Genomic DNA, 13,983 nt, shown 5'->3' with positions numbered 1-13,983 from the left:
TTTATTAGAAAAAAAAAGCCACCAAAAGAGAATTTGGTCTCTATTAAATGCCAGAAATCACAAGAATTTCATAAAATAATGACTAGTGGAAGGGAAGCTGCCTGAGGTGCTCAAATTTTAAAGTATTGAATTTCTGTGTTGAAGCGGCAGTTCAATCTCGATCGATCATGGTACTCTTCCACTCAAACACGGTGCAAAACGTCTCGTCCAAACCCCGTTACAGAAGTGGTTTCTTGTTTATCCCCAAAAGTTTTGCACCGGATTGGGAGGTGAGACAAACACGGTGGAAGAGAACATTCGACAAGTTCTCCCCACTTCTCAAACACGCCCTAAATTAACACTTCTTCACACATTACCATTAATGGGAAAGAAAGGAACCCAACTTCTTGAATTTGGGGAAGCCACTGGAACGGTGCATCGGACCGTCCGATTCCAAGATCAACGGTGGGTGGGCTTCCATGCCACTACAGACACAAGGAGGAACCATCACCACAGTTGCTGGGCCTACCTGACCTTTACTTTAAATGGAGTTGAATGAAAAAGTTCTCTTCATTGAAAAAGCAGAGGGACCAAGCGGACAGGCCAGCCCATCTGCGCTTACAAGTGAGCCCCATTGACAGCCCACCACTTGTTCTTTTCACTAAAGCAAGACAAAGCCATTGTTCATTCATTTGATGCATAAAGAAGGAAGCTTCTCCTTGTCATTTATCCTCATCTGATCTTTTCTTAAATTAAAGATGAGTTTGTTTGAAGGAAGCGAGATACCAGTTAACCAAAGTATCACACATACACTTAGAGGATCAACACCCACACGAATCAAATTGACGATATCACACATAGACTTAGAGGATCAACACCTACATGAATCAAACTGGCGATCAGACCTTCACCGACTTGCCGGTCTAACTAGGCATGCTATGCCCTTCAAGACATAAAAAAAAATCTCGTCGTAGCTTTTGATGCTTGAACACAAATCCAACTATGCATCATATTAGCTAATACCTGATTAGTCTAATCAGATCATGACGATTTCCAAGTGCAATTCGGATTTTGTTTATATTCGTATTCGAAGACCAACGGATTTGAGGGTTTGGGTCACAGGCTGCGGAAAAATAGACATGCAATCTTCCATAGTCAAATGAAACCATTAATGTTTGATGTTTGATCTGTCAACTGTGCATCCCCAGAATGAATTCTAGAAGAGCCTGACCTTAATGAAAGTTCGGTTCATTCAGACCACAGGGTCCCTATTAGACATTTTCTTTTCTAGTTGAGGGCATACTTATTATTACAGTCACAACCTTGGACATTGAGTACCTTATACAAAAAATACATTAGAATCTTCATTGTGACCTTTAAATAAAAAAAAAATCATTCATATATGTAACTATTATACTCGACAAGGACTTTGTTTAATTGGTAGTGGTGACGGAGCTACCAAGTTGGGAGGTCTTACCTGTTCGAAAGTAACAGACATCATCTTTGGTAAGATCAAAGCGAAGATATATTCATTAAAGGCAGCAGAGAAAATTCTAACATGTTATTATTTATCCGCAATTGATTAGAGACAGAGATATTATTTATCCAAAAGATGTTAACGGATGTTTTCCCATTTACTGTGGATTCTAAAGCTTCAGATCAAAGAAAGAATCAAAATACCAAATTTGGCTATGTTAAAATAAGGAAAAAGAAGAAAGAAGAATAAAAAGCAGGGTACACTTTATCTCCAGCTAGAAAACCAGTAAGATCAGGATACCTTAGTTGGATTTGATGCTGCTTTGTTCATCTCTCCAGCACAGGTCACATTCAGCAGAGTTGCGCCAACTGCACTCATAATGAAGATAACCAACTATGGCAAGTGAAGTGATAAAGATTGTGGGCCGCGCTAGTTACCATCTGTGTACCCAAAACTTCTCTTCTTGCTGCCCATTTGCTTTCTGCTTTAATTCTCCTGTAATATTCCTAAGAACAGGTTCAAATCTTTGTTGGGTTATATGGTTAATGAGGTTGATGTTGCCATTAACATAAAAGGCCAAATGTCTGAGCACACAAATTGGCACCAAATGTCTCATATGCGTTCAAAGAGTAATGGAAAAGAGTAAAAGATTTTTTTTTTTTTGTCAAAATTGGAAAGAGAAAATGCAGATATTTTTCAGGATGCCCATGACAAGTACTTCTGTACTGACCACCCAGATTTAGTTTTGCTTTTATAGTTCTATCATTCCATGTTCCTTACGAATGTCAACGGGTCAGGATTATCAACCTGGATCCAAACTCATTTAGCTGGGGATCTGATAAGAAAAAAGCATCTGCTTACTGGGTAGATTGTTTTTATCTATTTTTCCAGTCAAACAGAGTTTATAGATAGATAACAGGTCCTAAGCCACAGATTCACTTTAGAAAAAAAAAAAAAACTGAAATCCATATCCGATTAACATACTCGATCAGATTCTTTATGATTTGGGCCTGCCCAAATCGACAAATTCAACTCATTTGCAAATTTATAATGTACTTAGTCTACTACTTCTAGGTGAACGGTTAGGACCCACTACCCGGCACAGAGCTGAAGTTGCCATCCAATTCCTTCTTGTCTTAGGGCACAAGGTCTGCTTTCAATGTCTCAAGGTGTCGCCCCTGCCTGCAATTCAATTGTATGTCTACTTCAGATCCAGCCATACATTTTGATCCGTATGCGACTGATTTCGTCCACCAAGTACAGTTGTTAATGTGCACTTGAATGCCATGCATGATGACAACTCATACGTATAACCTTGATGTCAACCTTACAAAAAGAATAACATAGCAAGGTGGTGAGGTATCATGTGTCAAGTCCGTATCAGTCCTTGAATAATGAATATTGCTATCGTCAATGTCATCTAATAAGCGTTAAGCCAGCATACGTAAGATTCTCATCCTTGTGTAGCTCTCTAAATTAATTCCAATTTTCCTTTTCTGGTGATGAAAAACCTTAATTGGCAACAAATGTTTGATCTCTTGAGGACTTCAAGAAGGATGCTAAGAGTACTTCAGTGCCTGAAGTGCATGATCTTGCATTTTGGTGTCTTAAAATTCATGCTCAATGCTTGAGAATCTTATTGTCATGATCACTGATCAGAAGTTTGAGAGGAGTTCCATCGACTCTTTCTCACTGAATTTGTTCACAATCTGTCATTTGTCTATCTAGACTCTGTCACTACAACTTAGATATTTCAACATTCGGACCCGGGTTTGTGAACCCAGTGCGCGAAATCTGGATCCAGGCATCCAACATACCTTGAGCCATGGGCAAGATACTCCGGCGATCCGCCGGTAGCGTAGGACCCGAAGATTTAATTCCATTTAAAGTATGGGCGGCGGGAGAACCACCACCGGGAGGTTTAAATAAGTCAGACGCCTGGCAAAGGGCAGATCTGCTCATCAGAACATGGCCAACCTCTCCTCCTTCTAAGGCGCTACAAAGAGACAGGGACATGTCTTAGTGGGGGTCGGGCAATGGTTCGAAGTCGGGGTGTTGATAGGCACATAGTTGTTTTTATTTAGAGTATAAGATGCAAAAGAAAATTGTTGATGTGCAAGTAGAAACATAGTAAGAACGGCACACCAACGTACAGAAGAGGACCTTATGTTCTAGTAGGAACAAGGAGTTCTAGTAGGAACAAGGAGTTAGATGAAAGCATCCGCCTTCTACAGAGGGAGGGGCCGTTGAGCTCCGTCCACTCACCAAGAATACAAAGAAACAGGGACATAGTGCTCTGACGGAGAGTGCATGAACACTTTCCTCCTTCCCTATGCTAGGGTCTTTATAATGGCTATGCTGCTACAAGGAGGATGAACGGTCAGATACTCGACCCGAGTACCCTTTTCCTTGTGGCGAAGAATGCCTGTCCAAGTCTCACTTTTGCTATTCTGCACTCTTAGTTGTCCTGATAGTTTTGTCTTTGCAAGACTTGGTCAGTAAGGCTTGGCCAGCCTTAGATTGTTGCTGCTAAACTAATTTAATACCAATAATCATCTGGAACAACACCAGAAAGTTCTTCGTACCCATTGGAGGAAATATTACAGGAAATAACGAGGATGACAGTCACCCCACTGATTTCATACACTGATTAGGTTTCTACCTTCTGGACCAAAATGAGGATCTCAACTTTTAGAGAACTGTGTTCAATCTGCCACTTCAGAGGCAGGGAAAGTGATGGCACTACTTGCAATATGTGAGTGTGCGTATTGGCCTCCACATGTGAACTTGCCGAGGATGAAAATGAAAGGTCAGGGAAGGGCAATGATGCTCCATGTTTGTTATTGTGCTGTTGCAGGAAATGCCTCTCTGTGCAGAAACAGGTTACCTGTTTTAATTGAGAAGAGTTAATGAACAATGTCAGATGGTTCAGGATCGAGCTTCAGTACCCGTGTCCCCACGGTAAAAGAGTGCTTCGTTGAACTAAAAATTTCACCACAAGCCGGCTCAGTAAGATACGTTGTTGCCCAATGGAGGTTTCCTTGAACTGAAATGCATGCTTGATTGGCTTAGACTGTTTTACGAATCCAACACTTTGTTAGTATTACATGAATATACTTTAAAGATTCAAACATATTCTTGGACACCTAATTCATGAATCTACACCAATCTTTATTATTTATGGTATCTGTCTATCCAGATTCTCATACACACAGCTTGAATGTATGGCAAATAATTTCAATTTCTTTCTCTCTCTCGCACCGTATTTCAATTTGATTTTGATTGAGTTATATATATATATATATATATATGTGTGTGTGTGTGTGTGTATGTAAGGGTGGAATTTGGAATTTTTCATTGTTGGGGGGGAGGCGAACTATAGTTTCAAAATTTATATAATGGCCGAAATATAATTTTTAAAATTTTTTATTTAAGCTAAATGATTTTTGTTTAATTATATGCTACCATTAAAAATAAAGTACTTGTTTTTGCAATCTAACTTTATGCATGTGATCGAAAGAATAATTTGAGGGAAAACATATCAATTAAGTTAATCATTTTTGGTCTAGGATCTACCAAATTTCTATAAATACAAGCTTGGGTCACAGAAACGCACTTGGTAAAATATTTATTACATAATGTAAGTAACATTTTGCCCTTTCAAATTGAATTTTGCACATATGTGCATGCTTGCAAAAAATCTTTACATATATATTGTAAATAACATCTGTTCACTTCTCAAAATGAATTTTACATATGTGTGCTCTCCCAGATTTACCGCTCTTACTTGAACCAGTTGCAAACCTGTTCCAAGCCTTTACTATTTGTGTATCACCAACATGCTTTGCAATTTAATTGAAGTTAAACCCATTCTACTTAGTTTAAGAATTCACATGACCATTCTATCTGCTAAAATAGGTACTCAACATTTAAGAGAAATCCGTCCAAAAAAAAAAAAACTTTAGTCACCACCATTGATCTAATGGCACCTCAATTAGAGGCAAGTTACAAACTTAATGATTTTATCCTTCTATTCAATCTACTGGTCACACATTTTAGATGAATGGAAAGTAACAAAAAGATGATCCAGCATGCGCAATTATGCTTCCACTCATGAAAGTAGAGAAGGAACTTAAAATTGATCGTTGCACCACCAAGGAACGATCGAATTCTCAACAAAAATAGATCAAAGAAGAAAAAAAAAGACGAAGAGTAAATGATTAAGCTAAGAGGAAGAAGGAAGTGGATGGAAGCTCTTCTGGTAGCCAGAGATCTCCTGTCTCCTCGCATGGAACCTCCCCTCTGCAACTTTTTCCATTCCCCACAGAGAGAGAGAGAGAGAGATGTGTTACCTGAGACAGACCGCCCATGTTCATCACTTCATTAGATTTGTATACGATCAATGGAATCTGGGAGATAACAGGTATGATGCTCATGAAGCATAACTACAAACACAAATGTTGGCGAGGGTTCATGTCACTTCCCAACACTCTCTAAACTCGTAGAAAAGGGAAAAGAACTTGAAAAAAATTTCCATGAAGCAACGACAGAGTTCAATGGATTCAAGAAAACGAACATAAATAATCTCATGACAACTGAACTAAACAAAAAACAAACAAACAAAAAGCACTTAAAATGAGCAATTGAAACTTTAAATCATCCAATGACCTGAAGAGAAAGCAACACATGATGAACACAATCGGAAACAGAAGAAGCAATAAGAGGATATCAGCATATTGTTATTGTTTATTGCATTTTTGGCTATTATCGAATGGATTAAGTTATTATCATACGGTATGAGATTCGAAGAAAAGCCATCTAACCAAAGAGGATTGAGCAGGCGGAAACTGGTTAAGTTCACACTAGTGACCAAAATACCTTAGATAAACTAAAAAAAGGAAAATTTTTAAAAGGTTGAAGAGAGGATTATGAAAATATTAAAAAGTCTAAAATGTCTATTATCTTTATAAAAAAAATTCTAAAATGTCTCAACCCTTTATTTCTTTTTTTTGTTGGTATATTTGCTGTTTTCACATGAGTGTGCACACAATTAGATCTCGCTGCAAATGGCTTTTCTCTTTGGCCAGATCCTTGACTAAGATGTTCAACAGAGTTGGTGATAGATGATCATGAAGGAGGGGAAACAAAAAAACAAAAAGAAAACTCAGTTCCTTAATGTTGTTAGTTTTATATCTTAGATCCAAGGCTGCCCTAAAAGGTATGTTTTGGGAGATCCTTAATTTAATTATGAATTTTGCACGTTAAAAATCATGAATTTAAGGTCTGATAGAAATGGTCTGATTTTAAATATATAGACTTTAGATCTTAAGGATATCAGATCATCTTAGATCCCAAAAGTGAAACAAAAACAACCTAAATGACAAAAATGGTAAAAGAAAAAGAGCGACCAACGAACAAGAAAAGAGGACCAGACACAATTCAAGTCCATCGTGGGAAAGTAAAAAAAAAATGCAAAATAAAGAAACTAAATGCATAAATAAGTGAATGAGAGTACCTTTGCTACACTTGTTTTTCGAAAAGGGCTATTTTAGAAATTATAAATATTAAAGAGTGTTTTTATAAACAAAGTGTATTTATTGGGTCGATTTAACAATTCTCGTGCGAGGGGAGGGCTTTTCGCGCCCTACTGCCTCTCTCTCTTCTGTTCCGAAGAAAACCGAGAGAGAGAGAGAGAGCGCGGGAGAGGGAGACGGGGAGAACGGGAGAGAAAGAGCGGGAGAAGTGAAGAGAGAAAGAGGGAGAACGAGAGAGAAGATACGAGGGAGGAAGACAGCGGACGAGATATTGAGAGGTAGAGGAGAAGAGGGACGGTAGTGGAGGTGAGTCATCCGAATTTCATTTTCTCCTTCAATTTTAAAATTCCTTCTTAGGTTAGAAGTTTTAACCTCTGTCTTGCTGATTTATGATAGAGAGTGTTAGTTTTATTAGTCTTGGTATGAAATTATTGATGGAAATGGCAATTCTTGACTAAAGATGGATGAATGAATCAACGGTTAGAATATTTAGGGTTTTTTTTCTTAATTCAGATAAAGGTTTGCTTGGGCAGGGAGAAATTGAACAAACTGAGCTTAGAGAAATTGATTTGCAGTATAGTTTAAAGGGGAAACATCCTTCTTGGGCTAGGAAAGGGGCTGTGTTGCATACGGTCAGTCCTTGGAGTGCTTTTAGATTGATAGTTTTGAGGTTTTATTTGAAATTCAGATGTGTATTATTCTAGAAATGATAAGTTGAACTGGGTGAGCTTGAACGATAAGCTTATTATTCAGATTGGTCTCTTTCTCTTTCTCTCGCTCTCTCTCCACGCTGAGAAGCCAGGTCATGGCAGAAGAAGAGAGGAGAAGGGTTTCATCGTTGGGATGGCTGACGGAGTCGGCGGTGATGCCAAAGAAGCAGAAGGTTATCGAGGGTGTCGGTGCCTCTTCTATCCTGGAGCTCAAGGCGCAGCTTTACAAAACCCAGGAGGAAGCTAGGAAGGCCAAGGAATCCGCCTCCGACGCTGAATTCCATCGGGCTAAGAAGAGGATCGTTCCCAACGACGTCTTCTCTAGGAAGAATTCCGGCGTCGAATCCCGCGCTACTCGGTAATTCTTGCAGATTTTTTTTTTCTTTCCTCTTCTAGGGTTTTGTGCTTTGTCATTCGTTTTTCTTGTTAATATTTTTGTTGAAAACTTTTGGCTGCCTAATCTGGGAAGAAGAAGAAAAAAAGTAGGTTGGTTGCTTCTTCTTCGTTGATTGGAGCTATTAGTCTGAGTACTTGTTAGAAGCCATGTTAATTTAGTATCTTCCTTTTCCTTGAAATGGGTTTCTTTTTGTTTGGTTCTTTTGGTTTTATGCTTTAATGATTGGAGGATGTTATTTGCATTCATTAGGTAAAGGCGTTTTGTGCATCCAGTTGGGGGTTAATTGTGTGACTAGCTAACAGGTGCAATGAAGCCCTAACATTTCCCGTTTCCATTCATCTCTTTGTATCTATGGATCAGTTATTGGGTTGAAGAGGGATGTGGAGTGTGGTCCTCAGTTACTTCATTTGGTTCTTTGCTAATAAATATGAAATTATGAATCCTCATTTCTCTTTCCAAACAGGAAACAGAAACGAGACAAAGAAGTGTGACTGTCACATGTTTCTTCCAGAAATCCTAACCATGGCTGATATTGTTGTATAAAATTATGCAGATTTAGTACGTGGTTTGAAAAGGAAGAATGTGACTTAGTCGCACAATTGGCATGGCACTTATTGAGGTTTGCCCCAGGAGAGTGCATAATTGAGGCTTTAAATACTTATTTATCATGTTTATTGTGCAAGTGTCCCTTCATATCATAGCTAAATATTCTGTGAGTTATTGGAGAAGTGTAAAATTGGTGTCGCTTCTCATGGAACACAAAATGGGTTCAGATGAACTTGTGGTTATTGTTAAGGAAATTTATATGCTCAGCGCTGATTGGCAATCTTACTATGGCAATATTACTTCTATCCTGCACTTTATGCGTCTTATCTTTCGTTAAATTTGTCCTGACTGAGCACCCAAGTACCCTTTGTGTCAACATATCTCCTGGCAGCACTTTGCTGACAAACTTTGGTAGCAACTGGCTGCAGCTCGGATTTTCAGTCTACGTGATTGCCTCATTATGCTTGAGTCGCTTGACCTTGTAAGGTTTTGAGGGTCACTGAGTTCATAGTAAAACAGAGTTCCATTGTTTTGGAAACCTGTTTGCAAATTTTCTGTTTCATAAATATCAGGCTTTGCGGGCTTCAGCCATGATCTGTTGTTGGCTTAGATAATCTGGCATTCTTGAGCATTATCGTGATTCTTAGCTAGCAGGCTTCTAAACAGGAACTTGAACATTTTTTCTTTCCTTAATGACTTTCTCTTTGTGTTTACCTTATTCTGGTGTCCGGTTTCTCTTTGGATGGTAAACCAGTGATAGAATGGGGCTCATATTACACTTATCTTTCTTGGCTTGTGGATAATGTAGAACCATGTGGGCGACACATTTACTAAGTTAGATCTGCTTAATGTCATAAGGAAGGCCTGGGTCTCAAATAAGGAATCTGTAATGATTATCTGACAATCAAGGGGTTCCTCCCACCCTCGAAAATTAGCAAAGTAACATTGTTTGTTCTTTTGCATCGACTGACAGAGACAAGCTTGAGTTGAAAGCAGTCGAAGATGGCTCAGCTAGCTATGCTGCATTGGAGAGGAAGGCTGAACTATATGAAAAACTCTCAAGAGGGGATCTTCCCGATGAAGAAGAAAGCGAGAAGTATTGTGTAGATTTCTTCAGTAAAAGCCTCAGTTATGACGAGTGTGGCAGGTCCAAGGTTGACGATGCCTCTTCTAGCGAGCCTAAGGATAACAAGGATGTTGACTCAGATGTTGACATAATTCCAAACTTATTTGCCAAACCAGTGGGACCTGGTCGGACCAGTGAAACAGTAGACAGGGATGAGCATAAACGCCTTGTAAGGTAAGCAGATAACGATCGGACAGAACTGTTAAACTGAGGAGTTGATCCCCACTGACACTGACCAACCTATTTTATCTTTGACAGGGAAGTCCACGAGGAGGCTAGCCAGGCTCGAGAGACTGCTTCTGCACTCAAGTTGCGAAGACAAGCTCAAGCACAGGCAAACAGAGAGAAACTAAGGCAGGCATACCTTAGAAAGCAAATAGAAAAGTTGAAAGCCGCAGAGGCAGAGGAATCACGACAGGCAACAGAGAGTTGAATTATGTGGTAGCTTGTTGATGCTATGTAACTACATTCTTTGGTGAGCTCTTGAAATAAATGTCATTCTGTTGTATCCTGGTTCATTCAGGTGGGAGGAGACTCATCTCTGTTAATTGGTGCTATGTCATGGATTCACCTAGCTAAATGACAGCGTGACATGGAAGATGCACTGCAGGAAGGCCATACATATGACTTGCTTCTGTACATTTTGCTATATATCATCATTTTCAAGTCCAGTCGTGAACCCCTGACATAGATTCTCTACTTGGGATTATGACCATGTCTCTTGGGGGGCAGGAAATGATGGCTTGCATAACTGAAGAAGCCTGATACTGTTTCAATTTCCTCTTTAGAGTCGGCTGTAAAAAGTAAATTCTTTAGGAGCGAACGGTTGGAAGCCTATGAGCGTTTTGTACTTTGCCAGGAGAGCTGGTTACTTTGACAATCCCGTATGAGTTTGTGATCGACTGTTTTCCTAGATGAGCTTTGTAGAAAAATAGTACTTGATGCGTCGCGTTTGGATCTTTAAAAATTTTTTCACAACATAACCTAATGCACACTTTTTCTTAGTATCGTTAGAAAAGACACCAATTTGATTCTAATCGGCGGATTTAGGTCGATGCCGACAGCAGTTGTTATCAGAGCTTGAAGTGGGCATTTCCTTCCATTTCAACGGTAAATCGCACCAAAACCTGGAACAGCACCTGCCTGACTCATCTGATTCTTTTATCTGACAAGCATCTTCCGTCTATTTTTTAGCGACTTTCATCATGTTACCTGACGGCAGTCTCTTCTTACGGAACACGTGGAATACTCCTACAAATTGCCTGGGCCATGTTGATCACTAGTAAAAGCTGTTCTGTTCTTCATTTTCCTCAATCCTACTACTTTCTGTTTGCGGTGCTGGTGCCTAACGATTTTATCAGATCTCTTCGAAGACATCCCTTAATACATGCAGTTGAAAGAAGTCAAGATCTATACGCTTTGATCTTTGAGAACGTTTCCTTTGTTCAGAGAAACGTTCCACGTTTCAGGTAAGGGAAGAAAAGCTTCCCTCAAGCTCAAGCACCCACGATCTGGGCAGGGTACTCCAAGAGTTCACAGCAGGGAGACTCAGCAGTGGAAAAGAGAGAGGGGTTGTTGTATGGCCTTAAGGTGAATGTCAAGTGTTGTTGGTGTAGGCGCTTAGAACAACTAGTTAGTAGTCAGCACCGACTGTAAAGCGGAGTTCCAGAACCAATAATGAGAACATGATTAACGTGTAATTTTTAGTATCCAACTGGATCCTATCCGTTTGCTCACATGAAAATATGACCGTTGGAGAAGCGCCGAGGGACGCGACCCACTCTTTACCGACACTTGAAGCATCCTCGAGAAAGCAAGAGAATACTCGTTTCTCTTGACCGTTTTGCCTCTCACTCTATTTCTGTCCTCCTTCGGGCTCTCCCCTCCCCCCACTTCGACTGGTCTGCGCTGGTTGTGGTAATATGCTTTTAGTTTGGTGTACATAGAAAGTGTGTATATAGTGAGGACATAGAGTTGGCGATGGCCGAAAGCCGTGCAGTGGAGGCTGCTGAAGAAGCCCATCCTTACGCTTTCCACGTTTCTGGCCCTCGAAATCTGTCCTCTCCTAATTGGAGAGACCTCTTCTGTTCGAGTTGGTGAGGATTTTAGGCTTTTGTAGCTGCAATTTGGTCTGGACTCTAGAGTCTGGTCTCGGGGTGGATCTCGGTTTTCTGGGACTCCCTTTTCATGACGAAATCTGTGCTGGCTTTCAATATTTTTGGGGGAAGGGATTACCATAGTGCAGGCAATGCTGCTTACGGCGATACTAATGTTACTTTCACGGTGCTTCTGTGTTTCTGGAAGATCGTTCAATAGCTTGTCTTCTAGTGATAGTGTGCAGTAGAAATTATTTACTTGTCTTTTCGGCTTTACACTTCATGAAATTTCTGCTAAGAAATTTAAACTTTAGGTTTCATAGAATATTGTGATGCGAGAGATCTCGATTAAATGATTGAATTCAACGTCAAAGTCGGATTTTGATTGGTTTTAATGGGTTGAAATTTAGCTGAATAAATGAGGCTGACGAGCAAATGTTAGTTTCAGAGAACCAAAGCGCCAAAAGACATCTTTTTTTCCCTCTCTGAATTTTCTTTTCTATTGACAGGAAAGATCCAAACTACAGAAGAACGGTGATAGCTTGTTTCGTACAGGCGGTTTACCTTCTCGAGCTCGATAGGCAAGAAAATAGAAATGTAAAGAATGCCCTTGCTCCAAAGTGGTGGAAGCCATTTAAGTACAGAGAAACGGAGACGTTGGTAGACGACATAGATGGATCCATTTTTGGAGCAATTTTCCAGTGGGATCGGGCAGCTGCCTTATCAGACATCATCTTGATGAGACCAAGCGGCGCCCCGCAGGCTGTTTTAGCACTCAGGGGAACAATACTAAATAGGCCAACCATTAGAAGAGACTTAGCGGATGATTTGCGTTTCCTTACTTGGGAAAGCTTGAAAGGCTCCGTCAGATTCAGGAAGACGTTAGAAGCACTAAAATCGGCAGCGGACAAGTTTGGTAGCTCTAACATCTGCATTGCAGGACATTCTCTTGGAGCAGGATTTGCTTTGCAGGTGGGTAAAGCACTGGCCAAAGAAGGCGTTTATGTGGAGACTCACTTGTTTAATCCACCGTCTGTTTCAATTGCCACGGGATTCAGAAGCATTGCAGAGATAGCAGAGAACCTGTGGAGGAGTATCAAGGATACGATGAATATGGCCCGAGCAATTCTGCCTGCCAATTGTGCGGTTCAGCCCATTGATGAGGACGAAGATGACAAGAACAATGATAATGGAGCTAAAGCTTGCAAGCAATTGAATAAATGGATTCCACACCTATACGTCAACAAAAGTGACTATATCTGCTGTTATTATTCCAGTCCAACGGGCGCAGTTCAAGGTCAAAATGGCGAAGGCGTAGTCCTAGAGAAGCCAAAGGTTAAGGAACAAAAGCAAATGGCAGCAAAGCTGTTTGTGATGTCCAAGGGCCCACAGAAGTTCTTGGAAGCTCATGGTTTGGAGCAATGGTGGTCTCATGATTTGGATCTACAGGAGGCACATCAGAGCAAGCTCATAAGCAGGCAGTTGAGGTCCTTGTACACTGTTCAACCACTGCCTCAATGCAAAGCTCAATAAGATTCTGTTCTGTTCAATGGATATATTTGACATTGCCGTGACTTCTATCTCTCTACAAGGCTCTGTGATTGAATATAACCAGTCTGTGGTCCTTAACAATGGCCTAATGCTTGTGCGGATTTTTTCTCTCTCTGCAAATAATGTGTATCATCTTGTCTGTTTAAGGGGGTCGAAATTCTCCCATTATACCAACGAACCACAGCCTTCGCAAGATATAGATCAAGCCCATGTTCGAGATGGAATGTACATCTTACATTATCCGTGTGCAAAATCGTCTCAAATTCCAGCTTCAGCAAGCTGAAACTCCACTGAGACGGACTTCTACGTTTTAAACATACTGAGATTTGTCGCTTCATATATCAAGGGAGAACAGTTATTGGATCAAAGAGGCACAATGAAGACTTCAATTAACGTATTGAAGGGAAACCCAGATCGAAGCCTTGGAGTCTGCTACCCCAACTCCAAATTGTGCACCTATAACTTTACTTGGGGAAGGAGCCGATGGCCATGGGAATGGAACCATCACTGCCCACATAACAGACAGTTACGACATTATCCTAATTCAATGGCCCTGCAAGTTCAAAC

The 13,983-nt window shown here is 40.3% G+C and overlaps 2 protein-coding genes across 6 annotated transcripts; both read left to right on the top strand.

The window, feature by feature from the left end:
* Positions 1–7,088: 7,088 nt before the first annotated feature.
* On the top strand, positions 7,089–10,619 carry LOC116258329 (uncharacterized protein At4g18257-like). 5 transcript variants are annotated; one of them, XM_050078948.1, is made up of 6 exons: positions 7,089–7,296; positions 7,793–8,058; positions 8,651–8,716; positions 9,617–9,943; positions 10,028–10,210; positions 10,293–10,619. In XM_050078948.1, exons 2-5 carry the CDS (start codon positions 7,796–7,798, stop codon positions 10,200–10,202), a joined length of 831 nt encoding a protein of 276 aa, XP_049934905.1. In that variant the 5' UTR covers positions 7,089–7,296; positions 7,793–7,795; the 3' UTR covers positions 10,203–10,210; positions 10,293–10,619. The 5 variants fall into 5 exon arrangements, with proteins under 5 accessions (XP_049934905.1, XP_031491282.1, XP_031491283.1 ...); XM_031635422.2 differs by having other exon boundaries at positions 10,028–10,619; XM_031635423.2 differs by having other exon boundaries at positions 7,789–8,058; positions 10,028–10,619.
* Positions 10,620–11,592: 973 nt separating this feature from the next.
* Positions 11,593–13,493, top strand: LOC116259107 (GDSL esterase/lipase At4g10955-like). Its single transcript, XM_031636747.2, has 2 exons — positions 11,593–11,865; positions 12,375–13,493. The coding sequence occupies exons 1-2, from the start codon at positions 11,750–11,752 to the stop codon at positions 13,396–13,398; spliced, it is 1,140 nt and encodes a 379-aa protein (XP_031492607.1). The 5' UTR covers positions 11,593–11,749; the 3' UTR covers positions 13,399–13,493.
* The last annotated feature ends 490 nt before the right edge of the window (positions 13,494–13,983 follow it).

Source organism: Nymphaea colorata, chromosome 8 (genome assembly GCF_008831285.2).
Source record: "Nymphaea colorata isolate Beijing-Zhang1983 chromosome 8, ASM883128v2, whole genome shotgun sequence".
Taxonomy (NCBI): Eukaryota; Viridiplantae; Streptophyta; class Magnoliopsida; order Nymphaeales; family Nymphaeaceae; genus Nymphaea; species Nymphaea colorata.
This window is presented reverse-complemented; position numbering and strand designations above follow the sequence as displayed.